At 39.5% G+C, this 17,951-nt stretch overlaps 1 protein-coding gene across 1 annotated transcript in view; it reads right to left on the reverse strand.

Moving 5' to 3' along the window:
* Window positions 1-17,951, reverse strand: part of TEX9 (testis expressed 9) — a 91,674-nt gene that overhangs the window by 34,164 nt on the left and 39,559 nt on the right. The window contains exon 10 of the mRNA XM_061180294.1: window positions 578-712. Coding sequence (XP_061036277.1) covers window positions 578-712 — 135 coding nt within the window. The remainder of the gene's footprint in view (window positions 1-577; window positions 713-17,951) is intronic.

The following is a 17,951-nucleotide window of genomic DNA, read 5'->3' on the forward strand; positions in this document are numbered from 1 at the left end:
ACTAACACAACATTGTAAATCAACTACACTCCAATAAAAATTTTAAAAAACAAAAAACAAAAAAACCTGCACATTCTCACGTCTCACCCCAAATCTGTGGGTGGGACCCAGGAATCTATGTTTAAATAAACCCTCCAGGTGATTCTGATATGTGCTCAAGTTTGAGAACCACTGCCCTGTAAAATAGCCCCTTGCATTATATATTAGAAAACTGAGGCTCAGAGAGGGATAGAACAGACTTGAGATTCAAAACAGAGTTTTTTCCACCATTTATTTATTCCCAGAGATTAGAAAGGTGTCTGGCATATAAGATGGGCACACAATAAAGCTCTGTTGGATGAAAAAATGAATGAATTCTCCAGAGTTGTGCTATCACCCAAGTATGGCACTAGTCCAAGCAATATAATTCTAACTTATTGGAAATGTACCTATTGCTAATAAGGGTATTTCTTCTGAAAAGAGGTGTGTTCACTGTGACATCAAGAATTATAATTTAAAAACTATCACTTTTGAGTCTTGCATAAAAGAGAAAGATACCAAAGGTGATCACTACCCAAATTATTCAGTTTTTCCATACCTTGTTATTTTGCTTTAGTTTACTTAACTCCAGTTTATACTTTTCTGCTTCTTCTAGAGCTCTATTCAAGCGAACTTCCATGGCACTTTGACTAGCGGCAGCTTGTTTTTGTAGTCTTCTTTTATTCTCTAATTCCTGTACAGTAAGAGAGATATGTAGAACATTTATAAACATATCATAAGTTCCATTATTCTGAAACATTTTCCATTTCCATATTCCTTGCTTTCTCCTAAACTGTATACACACACACATGGCCAGAGACTGAACACTGAGTGACAGAGGTCTCAGGGAATTCTCACTCTGAATTGGTTTTAGGAAAATATATCCTTAAAGATGTAGTCACAAATTAGGCTTCCAAATTGCTTTTTGTTTGGAATTTTCTGCCTTTTTATTGATCCCAAGAGTCAGTATACATGTCTTCTACATTTACTTTATAAACAACATTTTATAATCATAGTTCTTCTCTTGGGAACCTCCCAAAACACCAATGTAAGACATAAATTCTCTCATAAATACTGTGTTTGTGTAAACCTGATGAAATATATCACTTAAAAAAATATTTGTTAAACACAGAGCATTCTGTTGTACATTAGCCATATAAGAAAATCCCAATTCTGAGCAAAAACAACAGATTCTATGGATATTTTCCATATCTTGGTGTGGGTTTAGACCTGCATTTCTGCAAATATTCTAAGAGTTGCTGTTGCAGAGTCTACAGGCCACACAGGAAGAAACATGAACATACAGGATAAGCTCCAAACTCCATCACAATCTGGTACTATAATCTCATCTCCTCCCACAAATGTTACCTTCAGCTATAAGAGCAGTACTTGCTTGGATCTCTCCCAAACAGCCATGATATTTCTTGCCTCCGACCCTTTGCTCATACTCTTCCTTCTGCCCTCATCTCTCCCTACCCCTCATTTTTACCTGGCTAACAGCTATTCATCCTTCAAGACTCAGGGCTGTACACTAGGGTTTTACCTTCTCCCAGAAGCCTTCCCTCACTGTCTTCCTCGTTATCCTCCCAGGTTGAATTAAGTACCCTTTCTTCAGAGCTTCTATAGCATCTTGATATACATATATCATAGAACCTGCTTGTGTGGAACCGAAACTATCCATTTACTTCATTTCCCCCACTATATTGTAAGCTCCTTAAGGATAGAACTACTTTAATTTCTATATTCCCAGCACTTCAGCAGCATATAAAAGGCACTAATGACATGTTTACTGAACTGAATTTATTTTTTAATACTTAACTCACTCTTCTTTGCATGTCCTACAATGCCTGGTACAGAGCATTATACAAAGCAGACACTCTCAGTAAATATCATGGAATTGAAATGATGCAGTTAACAACGTAGTTGTCTGTTTTCTTCTTTTACAATTTTTTCTCCTGGCTGTATCACTATGTTTTATTTGAACACTGATCTCCCTGGCTCTGAGTAATTAAGGGGAAAACAAAACAAAACAAAACACATGCTGCTCTTTATGCAGGTTTCTACACAAATCAAACTGTGCCTGGATACCATCTGCTCTCACCAGCCTTCTTCACAGCTTTGTGGGTGGTAGCTACACTAAGAGCAGCCTGATTTCTCTCACTGTTCACACGGAAGAGGCAGAGACTCTCATTAGCTACCAAGGCACAATTCTTGCTGCCTCATTTCAGCCTCTTATAAGAATATGGAAATGAATCTTTGCCCTTCTCTTTCCTGCTAGTGACTCTGTAACCTAATTCACAGAAAAACGAAAACCTTTCTTTACCACATGATGTTCCCCTACTGCTGAATCAATACTGCCCCACTTCTTGGGAAACGTGAAAAAGAAAAAGGATAGTCAGAAGAATACTAAAGTAGGAAATAAAATTTTCCTATACGAGAAAATCCATTAAGAAAGGGATAATCTTATCAAAAACTTGAAAACACTTCTGTTTTCAATCATACTTAAGTACTTTTTACAAAGTGCAGACAAGATACCAATATTGAGTGTTTTTAGGATGAAAACTCCTCCTAAAGCAAATCTATTATTACCTCCCAAATTAAGAAGTTTACAGGTTGCTGGAGAAAATTTTTATGAAAAATCTCAAATACTGAATTTCACATTAGTTTTAAAAGAAAAAGCTGGATAGCTTAAAGAAAATCAAGTCTAAGTTTAAAACTCAAATACTAAGAGATCTAAGAAGAAATAATTTGTCATTCTCCCATAATTTTCAAAGCATTCACAAGGTACTGGGACAGTGCAAGAAAGAGGCATGCATCAGTAACAGTACAAAATAAATGTAGCAAATGCTTAAAGAGTAACAAAAACAACCATAGTATTTCTGATGAGGAGAAATCAGATGAGGACAAATAAATGATCAGATAAGGTTCTAGAAACAAGTGGCTGAGGTTCAAAAAGCAATAAATTTGGAATCAAAAAACCTGCCAGCTGTGGTAGATTCAGTTTCTACATCTGAAATTGGGAGTAGTAAAATCTATGCCTAATAGGTTTTACTTATTCAACACATTTATCGAGCACTTACTACGTTGCCAGGTACTATGCTACATGATGGGCACATGACAATTAACCAAAGTTCTCCTCTGGTAAAGCTTGCACTCTAGAGGAAGAGACAGATGATAAACACATACATACATGCACACTCGTATGTAACATATGACAGTGATAAGGGCTATGAAGAAAAAGAAAGGGTACGAGAACTGAGTAGGGAATTCCCTGGTGGTCCAGTGGTTAGGACTCCGTGCTTCCACTGCTGGGCTTGGTTCGATCCTTAGTCAGGGAACTAAGATCCCAAAAGTCGTGCAGTGTAGCACCACCACCCACTCCAAAAAAAAGGAAGAAGGAAAAAAAAAGAGGACAGAGCAATGGGGGAGGGACATAATTATTTAAAATACAGTGGTTAGGGAAAGGCTTCCAAATGAGGGAATGATTCATGTATAGATCTGGAGGAACAAAGAAGACAAAGACCCTGAGGCTGGAATGCATTTAATATATTCAAAGATCACCTATGTGGTCAGTGTGGCTTCAGCTCAGTGACACAGGCAGTGTTAGGTCTCGAGATTGCAGAAACACCCAGGGTGACCTTAGGTGGACCTTGTAAACCCTGCCTCATAGTTTGGATTTTATTCTGAATGACATGGGAAGTCTTTGGAGGGTTTTTAGTCGGGGTGTGTGTATGTGTGTGTGTGTGTGTGTGTGTGTGTGTTATCCTAAGTTTTTTTAAGGATTGCAGTTGAGCCAACATAGGTGTCAACTATGTGGGTCCACTTACATGCAGAAATTTTTCAATAGTAAATACTACAGTAATACACGATCCACAGTTGGTTGAATCTGCAGATGTGGAACCACAGGTACATAGGAACTGAGGATACAGAGGGCCGACTATAAATTATATGGGGATTTTAGATTGTTCAGAGGATCGGCGCCCCTAGACCCCAAGCTGTTCAAGGGTCAACTGTACTCTAGCTACTGTGGTATTGCTACTGAGTGTAGGAAATCTAGGAGGTCATTACAATAGTATAAATGAAACACAGTAGCTTGGGCTTGGGTAGGAGTAATGAGTTTTTGACAAGTAGTTAATTCCATGTATTTTGAAGATAGAATTGGCAGGACTTGTTGATGGATTGGATGATGGTGTGAGGAAAGAAAAGGATCAAGATGACTCTTGGATTTTGGCCTAAATAACTCAATGTTTTTACTGAGAGGGAGAAAAGGAGAAGGTCTGCAGAGAGCAGGGAAGCAAGAGCTCCCCCTTTAGGACACAGGATGTTTAACATACCAAGTACTGATATCAAGTGGGAAGCAAGATGTTAATAAGAGTCTGGAGCTCAAAGAAAGATCCGAGCAAGAAGTAGAAATGTAAGAGTGATCAACATATTGATGGTACGTAAAACCATGGAAATGAATGAGTGCACCTCAGAATTGGATGTAGACAGAAGAGAGCCAAGGACTGAGCCTTGGACACTCCAACATAGAAAGGTCAGGAAAACAAGGAAGAAAATTACGAGTGTGATGCTCCAGAAGCCAAATCAAGTGTTTCAAGGAGGGAGAAATCAACTATGTCAAATATTGCTGAGATATAAATTACTATGAGGAATAATAACTGACTAGAACTGGCAATGTGGATTACTAGTGACCTTGTTAAGAATGGTTTCAGAGGCAGAGTAGAGACAGAAGCCTAAATGTTGTAGTTTCAAGAGAATGGCAAATGAGGCATAGAAAAATTGAGTAGAGGCAACTATTTTAAGAAGCTTTGCTATAAAGGACAGTAATGATACAGGGCCAGAGGTACATATGAGATCTACGGAGGTTTTAAAATACATATATTGGAGATCCTATGGCATGTTTGTATGCTATTGCAAATAATTTCATAGATAGAGTAAATTTGATTTTTGCAAGAGAATGGAAAACAGGATAATTGTAGGAGCAAAGTCCTTGAGTAAGACAGACTACGGGATCCAGTGCACAGTGAGGTGATCAGCTTTAGACAGAAGAGATAGTAATCCATGGTAATGAGGGGGAAAGAAGAGTAGATGGGTACAAAGGCCAAGAGACTGATGTAAAATTTACTGTTTTCTTAGTAAAATAAGGGGAAGTTGTGAACTGAGAATGGTGATGTTGGAAGAGGTATTGGAAACATGAGGAGAAAAAATAACCTGTTTAATAATCACCTCTGAAAGTGGGAGAGGGGACTACCTTCTCAGAAAGTACGAGAGGAAAATAACATTACACTTGATATTTGTAAATAAGTTAAAGTAGGACCAATCCACTTGGCTGTGTATTTTTGTCCAGCCATATAGACAAGCAGTATGGGGGAAATTACGTTGGGTTTTGCCACACACTACATTGGCAGGGAAATTAAGAATATATTCAATGGATAATTAAGTTGTGTACCATGGAACCTAAGCTGGAGAAGGAAATAAAGAATATGGGGGAAGGGGTAGAGCTATGTAATAAAATATATAAAAATGAGAATATACCACTGTTATATGTATATGATAGATATACAATATTAAACAAAGATAAGGTACATTCATATCATGATTTTGCAGGATAAATACAGGCAAAAATGAAAAAAGCTTTCTTTACAATGTAAGGAAATGAAGAAGGTGAGAAAATGCTTTTGAAGAGTTTTTACTATGAAAGCAGAAAAGAACAAAGCAGCTTTAGGAAATGACACAGAGATCAATTTTACCTGGAGCAAGATAACAAAAGGGCAGACATTTTTTAAAAAAAGGTGAGTTACTGATGTTAATAAGAGTGTTAATATGACAAATCCATGGTCAGAGAAACTTGTGGAGTGCAGCAATAACTTTAACTTAACCAAAAAACAAAACAAAAGTGAGATTAAGTCTTCCAGCCATGAAGAAATAATAAACACGTAACACAAAAATGCACTGTAAACAACTAGAAAAAATGATTAAGATATGTTTAATAACTGTTTAGAAATACTGGAAAACAGTAGGGTTGTGATTCCTGAGAAAAGGGAAACAAATAAGTCCTATAATCACCCCAGCATTCTTCTGGGAGGCAATATCCACACTGAGGCTACAGGGAAGAGAAAATACAAACAGAGCCCAGAGGTCCACTGAGTTGAGGAAACAGAACACAGCTGGAGGAGACAGAGGCAGCTGGAAATTTGTGTGAAGGTTCAAGTAAGGAGGAACTACACTAGGAGAGAGCTTCACGAATCTACACAGGAAATCCCTTGAGTCTATTAGGCTACATCTAAATACATGAAAATTCAAGAAGGCCAGACAAAGCACAATTAGGGAGCTGTAAATAGAACAATTCCCATAGCTCACACAGGGCAGGAAGACATCTGAGGTCTAATCACCCAGAATGACAATCCTCAGTGATCATCAGGGACATTCGGTGGAGATCCTGAAAGGTCTCTTTAGGGGAAGACTTAAGGGTAGAGCTGAACTATTCCTGAAGGCTGCTCTAGACACACTCTAGCAAAACTTAAAAACAGGTCTCAAAGTGATTAAACTGGCAAATAACTACCTGTCAAAATCCTACACTGTCTTCAAAAAGCACACTAAAGAGAAACGCTCAACAATATAATATTCACAGTGTCTAGCATCTGGTAACAAATCACTAACCAAGCCAAGAAGCAGGAAAATGTAACCGATATCCAGGAGAAAAAGAATCAGTCAACAGAAACAAACCCATAAATGAGAAATATAATGGGTACAGTGAACAAGGCTGTCAAAACAGCTATTTTAATTATACATAAGTGATTAAAGCAAAACATTAATATAATGAGAAAATAAGCTGAAGCTATAAAGGAGAATCAAATGGAACTTCTATAGATGTATAATATATCAAAATGAACATCTCTCTGCTTAAGAATAGGGGCATACTAGACACTACAAAGAAAAGATCAGTAACCTACTGAAGACATAGCAATAGAATCTATCCAAATAAAGAACATAAGAAAAAAGGCTGAAAAGAGCTCATCAGTAACCTAATATCACTGATATTATCAATGTGAAAATATCAAGTAGTCTAACAGAAGTATAATTGGACTCTCAGGTAGGGGAGGGAGATAGGGAGTACAGGAAAAATATTTGAAGAAATAATGACCAAAATTTTCCAAATTTGATGAAAACGATAAACCCACAGATTCAAAAAGCTCAACAAACTTCAGGCAGAATAAATATACTCCCCACACAAAACTGAGAAAGCACATCATTATGAAATTGCTGAAAACCATTAACAAAGAGAATGTCTTAAAAGCAGAGAAAAAAGACACATTACATACAAAAGTAGAAAGAGAAGAATTACTGTGGACTTTTAGTCAGAAACTATACAACACAGACGACAAAGGGAGGACATCTTTAAACTAACAAAAGAAAACAAAAAGCAAAAACAGTCAATTGACAATTCTATACCTAGTGAAAAATACCCTTCAAAAATTAAAGGACTCAAAAACACATGAGTGCATACAAAACTGGTGAAATCTGAATAATGTCTGTGGATTGTACCAATATCAGTTTCCTGGTTTTAATACTAGACTATAGTTATGTTAGATGTTACCATTGAGGGAAACCGAAGGATACACAGGACCTCTCTAGAGGTACTATTTTTGCAACTTCATGTGAACTGATAATCATTTCAAAATGAAAAGGTTTTTTTAAGTAAGGAAAATACTCTTTTTCAGAGAAACAAAAACAGAGAATTAGTGACTAGCAAACTGGTACCACAAAAATTGAAAGGGTAGTTATATCAAGCAGAAGTATGGAAAACAGATCTAAAGAATGAAGAATACAAGAAATGACAAATATCTTCATCTCTTTAAAATATAACTGTTTAAAGAAAAAAATACTGTGTGATGTATGACCTTTAAAAATAAAGGTATGACCACAAAAGAAGCAGATGGAGTATGAGAGTGTTATATTATACATGAAATAGAATAACATGATTTGAAGGTAGACTGTGATATGTTAAATATGTATATTGTAAACCTTAAATCTAAGACTAGATACAGCTAATAGTGGAGGGAAAAAATGGAATACTAAAAAATATTCAACTCAAAGGAGGAAAAAGTAACAAAGTTAACAGTTGGGAAAAATAGAAAACAAATAGGAAGATAGTAGGTTTAAATCCAAACATCAAAAACTGCATTAATGTAAATGGACTGAACATTCCAGTAAGAGACAAAGACTGTCAGAGTGGATAGAGAAGCAAAAACCAATTATATGGGTTCTATAACAAACCCATTTTCAGTATAGAGACAGATTAAAAGTAAAAAGATGACAAAAGAGAGTCAAGATGATGGAGGAGTAGGAGGACGTGGAGTTCATCTATCCCCACAAATGCATCAAGAATACATTTACAAATGGAATGATTCTCACCGAGCACCAGCTGAACACTAGCAGAAGAGCTCGGACACCTAAAAGGACAAGAAAGATCCCCATATAACCAGGTAGGATGAAAGAAAGAAGAAGAGAAAAGGAAGAGGAGAGGAAGTGGGACAGGACCTGTGCCCCTGAGAGGGGGGGTGCTGAAGGAAAGGAGAGGTTATCACATCCAGGGAAGCCTCCTCACTGGCGAGGAGACCAGAAGGGGAGCCTTGGGGGCTATCAGAGGAGAGCGCAGCAAGCGATCTGTGGCAGGCAGGACAGAGTGAGACCTACACAGAGGGTCCATGCCACAGCCCTGCATGCCCTGCCTGAGACATGTGTCCACTGGTGTGGACAGGGGTTGGGTGCTGGAATGTGGGGTTTGAAAAGCAAACTTGGGGAGAGGACTGCTGTTGGCTGCGAGGAGGCAGCCTGAGAGGACAGGAGTGAGGAAATCCACAACTGGGAATGTTTGTGGAAGAAATGCAGACCGCCACAGAAGCAAAGAGCCACTGTTGAGTGACACACGAGGGGCGGGGCCATTTGCAGCCTTTCTCCCCACGTGCCAGCTCCTGCCTCCCCATGCACTAGGAAGGGCCCCTGCTGGGGCTGGCTCTCTTGAGCCTGCAGCCGCCAGATCTCCTGTGTGCCCCGTCCCCACCAGGGCTCCAGTGACCCCGGCCGCCACCACCTCCATGCCCCTCCTCACCAGGGCGGACTCGTGTACTCCGGGGCAGCCTCGGAAACAGACCCCTGTGGGTGGCCCACATGCAGAGGTGGGGCTGAAACCACAGCTGAGCCCCAGGGGCCATGCAACTAAGGAAGAAAAGTTGAAATCTCTCCTCACAGCTGGGCAAACCATAAATTGACACCACTGTGACTGATTTTGTAAACTCAGTGGCTACAGAACATCTAAATGGACGACGAGTGCTCCCGCAGCCAAGACGGGTCTGCCTTTAGCAGCCGTAGACTATGCAGGCACATACCCATGGGGGTTGGGCAGGCCAGAGTCTGAGTTGTCCCCATAGCACTCACAGAGGGTCCAGATCCATGATTACTGCAATCCTGGGACCTGACTTCAGTGGATCTACACTGGTGGCCTGGTGAAAACGTCTGAGAGACACCAGGCCAATTGCCGGCATACCCACAGTTAAGGTGGAGCCGAGAGCAGTGCCAACAACAGTGTAATATGACAGCTTGAACAACAGGTGAAAGGTGACATAACAGAGCACACCACAGGTGAATAGCTCCAGAGGAGGAATACTCAGTGGCTTCCCTCCCAATGTGAGTGCTCCAATCCCTCCAACTTCACACCACAGACCAGAAACACAGTTAAGAAACAGATCTGGGGTCTCTAATCCAACAACTACGGAGCAGACCCCACTTCTGACACGGCAGTGACAACCACAGAGCAAAGGGGGACACTGCTCAATATCCAGTGAAGGCTCTGGTCACCACAACATCAGTCACACCTCCTATAAAGGAGACAATGGCCAACATACAATGAGGAAAGAGGTGGCAGACATCCATACTAAAAACAGCCCTCACACCAAAAAATATTAAACCACGCAGGCTACACAGGGACGTTCCCACATAAAATGGCCCTACAAGATAGTCTGAGGGTCTAGCATTTGGCAGAAGAACCGCCCAGAGCATTTAGGCTTCAACGCCAGCAGTGCTTGAGCGCAGGAGCTCCACAGGGCTGGGGGAAACAGAGATTCCACTCTTGGAGGGTGCACACAAGGTCTCACATGCACTGGGACCCAGCATAAAGCAGTGTCTCCAGAAGAACATGGCTACACCTAGCTAGGGGTCTTTGAGGGTCTCCTTGGAGGGGCAAAGGTCAACTATAGCTCACTGTGAGGGCAAGGACACTGGCAGCAGAAGCCGCAGGGATACTGATCAGAGTGAGCTCTCCTGAAGGTCCACGTTTCGGCGCCATGACCCAGCCCTACCTCACAACCTGCAGGCTCCAGTGCTGGGAAGCCTCAGGCCAAACAACCACCAAGACAGGAACACAGCCCCACCCATCAGAAGAAAGGCTGCCTAAAGTCATACTGAGCTCACAGCCACCTCAAAACACACCCCTTGGGCTTCCCTGGTGTCGCAGTGGTTGAGAATCTGCCTGCCAATGCAGGGGACACGGGTTCGAGCCCTGGTCCGGGAAGATCCCACATGCCGCGGAGCAACTAGGCCCGTGAGCCACAACTACAGAGCCTGCGTGTCTAGAACCTGTGCTCTGCAACAAGAGAGGCCGCGATAGTGAGAGGCCTGCGCACCGCGATGAAGAGTGGCCCCCGCTTGCCGCAACTAGAGAAAGCCCTCGCACAGAAACGAAGACCCAACACAGCCAAAAATAAATAAATAAATAAATAAATAAACAAAACAAAACAAAAAACACACCCCCTGACATGGTCCTGCACACCAGAGAGAAAAGACCTAGCTCCACCCATCAAACGGCAGGCACCAGTCCCTCCCACCAGGAAGCTTGCACAAGCCCCTGGGCCAACCTCACCCACCAGGGGGCAGACACCAAAAGCAAGCAGAAATATGATCCTGCAGCCTGTGGAAAGGAGACCCCAAACACAGAAAGTTAGAACATGAAATGACAGAGAAATATGTTGCAAACGAAGGAACAAGATAAAAACCCACAAGAACAACTAAATGAGGAGGAGATAGGCAATCTACCTGAAAAAGAATTCAGAGTAATGATAGTAAGGACGATCCAAAATCTCGGAAAAAGAATGGAGGCACAGATCAAAAATATACAAGAAATGTTTAACAAAGAGCTAGAAGAGTTAAAGAACAAACAGACATGAACAATACAATAACTGAAATAAAAAATACACTAGAAGGAATCAACAGGAGAATAATTGAGGAAGAAGAATGAATAAGTGACCTGGAAGACAGAATGGTGGAAATCACTGCCACAGAACAAAGAAAAAAGAATGAAAAGAAACGAGGACAGTATCAGAGACCTCAGGGACAATATTAAATGCACCAACATTCACATTATAGGATCCCAAAAGGAGAAGAGAAAGAGAAAGGGTCTAAGAAAATATCTGAAGATATTATAGCTGAAACTTCCCTAACATGAGAATGTAAACACTCATTCAACGCCAGGAAGTGCAGATAATCACATACAAGATGAACCCAAGGAGGAACATGCTGAGACACATATTACTCAAACTGACAAAAATTAAAGACAAAGAAAAAATATCGAAAGCAACAAGAGAAAAGCAACATTTAACATACAAGAGAATCCCCATAAGATAACATCTGATTTTTCAGCAGAAACTGTGCAGGTCTGAAGGGAGTGGCACAATATACTTAAAGCGATGAAAGGGAAAAACCTACAACCAAGAATACACTACCCAGCAAGGTTCTCATTCAGATTCGACAGAGAAATCAAAAGCTTTACAGACAAGCCAAAGCTAAGAGAATTCAGCACCACCAAACCAGCTTTACAATAAATGCTAAAGGAACTTCTCTAGGGGGGAAAGAGACCAGCAACTTAAAACAACCTTGTACACATATAGACTGCTATATCAAAACCTCATGGGAACAGCAAACCCAAAACTCCAATAGATAGACACACAAAAAAGGAACAGAAACGTAAACACAACACTAAAGATGGTCATCAAACCACAAGAGAAAAGAACAAAAGAGGAAAGGAAGAAAAAAAGACCTACAAAAACAAACCCACAACAATTAAGAAACTGGCAATAGGAACATACATATTGATAACTACCTTAAATGTAAATGGATTAAATGCTCCAACCAAAAGACACAGACTAGCTGAATGGATACAAAAACAAGACCTGTAAATATGCTGTCTGTAAGAGACCCACTTCAACTCTAGGGAAACATGCAGACTGAAAGTAAGGGGATGGAAAAAAGATATTCCAAGCAAATGGAAATCAAAAGAAAGCTGAAGTAGCAATACTCATATCAGACAAAATAGACTTTAAATTAAAGACTGTTACAAGAGATAAGGAAGGACACTACATAATGACCAAAGGATCAATCCAGGAAGAAGATATAACAATTGTAAATATCTATGCATTCAACATAGGAGCACCTCAATATACAAGGCAAATGCTAACAGCCTTAGAAGGGGAAATCGACAGTAACACAATCACAGTGGGGGACTTTAACACACCAGTTATACAAGTGGACAGATCATCCAGACAGAAAATTAATAAGGAAAACACAAGCCTTAAGTGACACATTAGACCAGATAGATTTAATTGATATTTATAGGTCATTCCATCCGAAAGCAGCAGAATACACTTTCTTCTCAAGTACACATGGAACATTATCCAGGATAGAGCACATCATGGGCCACAAATCAAGCCTCAGTAAATTTAAGAAAACCGAAATCATATCAGGCATCTTTTCCGACCACAATGCTTTGAGATTAGAAATCAATTAGAGGAAAAAAAACTGCAAAAAACACAAACACATGGATGCTAAACAATATGTTACTAAACAACCAATGGATCACTGAAAAAATCAAAAAGGAAATAAAAAATATCTAGAGGCAATGACAACGAAAACACAACAATCCAAAACCTATGGGACACAGCAAAAGCAGTTCTAAGAGGGAAGTTTATCACAATACAATCCTACCTCAGGAAGCAAGAAAAATCTCAAATAAACAACCTAACGTTACACCTAAAGCAACTAGAGAAAGAAGAACAAACAAAACCTAAAGTTAGTAAAAGGAAAATCAGAAAGATCAGAGCAGAAATCAATGAAGTAGAAAGGAAAAAAAAATAGCAAAGATCAATGAAACTAAAAGCTGGTTCTTTGAGAAGATAAACAAAATTGATAAACCTTTAGCCAGACTCATTAAGAAAAAAAGGGAGAGGACCCAAATCAAAAAAATTAGAATAAAAAAGAAGTTACAGGGCTTCCCTGGTGGCGCAGTGGTTGAGAATCTGCCTGCCGATGCAGGGGACACGGGTTCGTGCCCTGGTCTGGGAAGATCCCATATGCCGCAGAGCAACTAGGCCCGTGAGCCGCAATTACTGAGCCTGCGCGTCTGGAGCCTGTGCTCCACAACAAGAGAGGCCGCAATAGTGAGAGGCCCGCGCACCGCGATGAAGAGTGGCCCCCGCTTGCCACAACTAGAGAAAGCCCTCGCACAGAAACGAAGACCCAACACAGCCATAAGTAAATAAAAATTAAAATTAAAATTAAAAAAAAAAAGAAGTTACAACGGACACGATAGAAATACAAAGGATCACAAGAGACTACTACAAGCAACTATATGCCAATAAAATGGACAACCTAGAAGAAATGGAAAATTCTTAGAAGGTACAACCTTCCAAGACTGAACCTGGAAGAAATAGAAAATATAAACAAATCAATCACAAGTACTGAAATTGAAACTGTGATTAAAAATCTTCCAACAAACAAAAGTCCAGGACCAGATGGCTTCACAGGCGAACTCTATCAAACATTTAGAGAAGAGTTAACACCTATCCTTCTGAAACTCTTCCAAAAAATGGCAGAGGAAGAAACATTCTCAAGCTCATTCTACGAGGCCACCATCACCCTGATACCAAAACCAGACAAAGATACCACCAAAAAAGAAAATTATAGGCCAATATCAGTGACGAACATAGACGCGAAAATCCTCAACAAAATACTAGCAAACCAAATCCAACAACACATTAAAAAGATCATACACCATGATCAAGTGGGATTTATTCCAGGGATGCAAGGATTCGTCAGCATATGTAAATCAATCAATGTGATATACCACGTTAACAAACTGAATAAAAACAATATGATCATCTCAATAGATGCAGAAAAAGCTTTTGACAAAATTCAACACACATTTATGACAAAAACTCTCCAGAATGTGGGCACAGAGGGAACCTACCTCAACATAATAAAGGCCGTATATGACAAAGCCACGCAAACATCATTCTTAACAGTGAAAATCTGAAAGCATTTCCTCTAAGATCAGGAAAAAGAAAAGGATGTCCACTCTCACCACTTTTATTCAACAAGATCAGGAACAAGACAAGGATGTCCACTTTCAACCACTTTTATTCCAATTTTGGAAGTCCTAGCCATGGCAATCAGAGAAGAAGAAGAAATAAAAGGAATACAAATTGGAAAAGAAGAAGTAAAACTGTCACTGTTTGCAGATGACATATTATACATAGAAAATCCTAAAGATGCTACCAGAAAACTACTAGAGCCCATCAATGAATTCGGTAAAGTTGCAGGATACAAAATTAATACACAGAAATCTCTTGCACTCCTATACACTAACAACGAAATTTCAGAAAGAGAAATTAAAGAAAAAAATCGCATTTACCACGGCATCCAAAAGAATAAAATACCTAGGAATAAACCTACCTAAGGAGGCAAAAGACCTGTACTCTGAAAACTATAAGATACTGATGAAAGAAATCAAAGATAACACAAACAGATGGAGAGATATACCATGTTCTTGGATTGGAAGAATCAACATTGTCATTGATTCTTTACAGAGCATTTTTTACAGAATTAGAACAAATAATTTTACAATTTGTATGGAAACACAAAAGACACCGAATAGCCAAAGCAATGTTGAAAAAGGGAAACGGGGCTGTAGGAAACAGGCTCCCTGACTTGAGACTATACTACAAAGCCACAGTAATCAAAACAGTATGGTACTAGCACAAAAACAGGAATATAGATCAAGGGACCATTGTTGCGTTCCTGGGAACACCCCATGCAGAGGGTTGGCCTAAGGAGTACCCTTGGGTTGAGCAACAGGTTGGGGGAACTTGTCCAACAGATCAAGGTCAGTGCGCAAAAGCATCGTTTATCCATGACATGATGGAGATAAGCGAGTGAGCCTGCAGACTTATGTCTCCAACTATGGGTGAATGGATCGCTCTGGGTTGGGTACTTTCACCTGCATTTACCTGGTCTGAGTTGTATCAAGAGACCAAGTTCTAGTTTCTTCCTAAGAATGGTAGGTCAGGACAGGTTGTTTTTCTAGATAATAGATCCTCTTTTCTTCTTTGGGGACCCAAACCTTAGCCACTCTCAGTCCATGTGACTTGGAGGGATGGACTTCATTTCCCACCCACCTCTGTTCCCATGTCCAGAGCTCAACACCCGACCAAAGCTTGTCCAGTGCTGAGTCCGCAGAGCTAAAGTAACTGGTTTGGGGACAAACTAATGGGAATCAACCTCAAGACTCCTGCTGGAGATGTGGGGAAGCAGGGGCTCTCTTTGCTGGGGTTGTGATAGAAAGTCCAGAGATAAAGCCACGCATCTATGTTCTCCTAATCTATAACAAAGGAGGCAAAAATATACAATGGACAAAAGACAGTCTCTTCAATAAGTGGTGCTGGGGAAACTGGACAGCTACATGTAAAAGAATGAAATTAGAACATTCTCTAACACCATATACAAAAATAAACTCAAAATGGATTAAAGATCTAAATGTAAGACTGGATACCATAAAACTCTTAGAGGAAAACATAGGAAGAACACCCTTTGACATAAATCATAGCAAGATCTTTTTTGATTCACCTCCTAGAGTAATGAAAATAAAACCAAAAATAAACAAATGGGACCTAATTAAACTTAAAAGCTTTTGCACAGCAAAGGAAACCATAAACAAAATGAAAAGACAACCCACAGAATGGGAGAAAATAGATGCAAATGAAGTGATGGACAAGGGATTAATCTCCAAAATAAACAAACAGCCCATGCAGCTCATTATCAAAAAAACAAACAACCCAATCAGAAAATGGGCAGATCTAAACAGACATTTCACCAAGGAAGACATACAGATGGCCAAGAGGTACATGAAAAGATGCTCAACATCACTAATTACTAGAGAAATGCAAATCAAAAATACAGTGAGGTATCACTTCACATCAGTCAGTATGGCCATCAACAAAAAATGTACAAAAATAAATGCTGGGGAGGGTATGGTGAAAAGGGAACCCTCCTACACTGTTGGTGGGAAGGTAAATTAGTACATCCACTATGGAGAACAGTATGGAGGTTCCTTAAAAAATTAAAAATAGAGTTACTATATGATCTAGCAATCCCACTCTTGAGCATATATCCAGAGAAAACCATAATTTGAAAAGATATACATGTACCCCAGTGTTCACTGCAGCACCATTTACAGCAGCCAGGACATGGCTAACTGTCTGTCGAAGGAGGAATGGATAAAGAAGATGTAATATACATATACAATGGAATATTACTCAGCCATAAGAAAGAACGAAATAATGCCATTTGCAGCAACATGGATGGACCCAGAGATTGTCACACTGAGTGAAGTAAGTCAGACAGAGAAAGACAAATATCATATGATATCGCTTACATATGGAATCTTAAAAAATGGTACAAATGAACCTATTTACAAAACAGAAATAGACTCACAGATGTAGAAAACAAACTTATGGTTCCCAAGGGGGAGAGGGGGCAGGACAGATAAACTGGGAGATTGGGATTGACATATACACACTAATATATATAAAATAGATAAGTAAGAAGAACCCACCATATAGCCCGGGGAACTCTACTCAATACTTTGTAATGACCTATATGGAATAGAATCTAAAAAAGAATGGATTTATGTATATGTATAACTGATTCACTTTGCTGTACAGTAGAAACTAACACAACACTGTAAATCAACTATAATCCACTAAAAATTAATTTAAAAAAAAGATATACCACACAAACACTGAGAACAAAACTGCAATTACTACACTAATGTTAGACAAAGTAGACTTTGGAACAAAGAGTATTATCAGAGATTTTTTAAAATAGTGTTTCACCATAAATGAGACGAAAAGACAACCCTCAGAAGGGAGAAAATATTTGCAAATGAAGCAACTGACAAAGGATTAATCTAGAAAATTTGCAAGCAGCTCATGCAGCTCAATATCAAAAAAACAAACAACCCAATGCAAAAATGGGCAGAAGACCTAAATTGACATTTCTCCAAAGAACATATACAGATTGCCAACAAACACATGAAAGAATGCTCAACATCACTAATCATTAGAGAAATGCAAATCAAAACTACAATGAGGTATCACCTCACACCAGTTAGAATGGCCATCATCAAAAAAATCTACAAACAATAAATGCTGGAGAGGGTGTGGAGAAAAGGGAAACCTCCTGCACTGTTGGTGGGAATGTAAATTGATACAGCCACTATGGAGAATAGTATGGAGGTTCCTTAAAAACTAAAAACAGAACTACCATATGACCCAGCAATCCCACTACTGGGCATATACCCTGAGAAAACCATAATTCAAAAAGAGTTCACCTACCACAATGTTCATTGCAGCACTATTTACAATAGCCAGGACATGGAAGCAACCTAAGTGTCCATCGACAGATGAATGGATAAAGAAGATGTGGCACATATATACAATAGAATATTACTCAGCCATAAAAAGAAATGAAATTGAGTTTTTTGTAGAGAGGTGGATGGACCTAGAGTCTGTCATAGAGTGAAGTAACCATATGCTAACACGTATATA

This window comes from Eubalaena glacialis, chromosome 2, assembly GCF_028564815.1.
Source record: "Eubalaena glacialis isolate mEubGla1 chromosome 2, mEubGla1.1.hap2.+ XY, whole genome shotgun sequence".
Lineage (NCBI taxonomy): Eukaryota > Metazoa > Chordata > Mammalia > Artiodactyla > Balaenidae > Eubalaena > Eubalaena glacialis.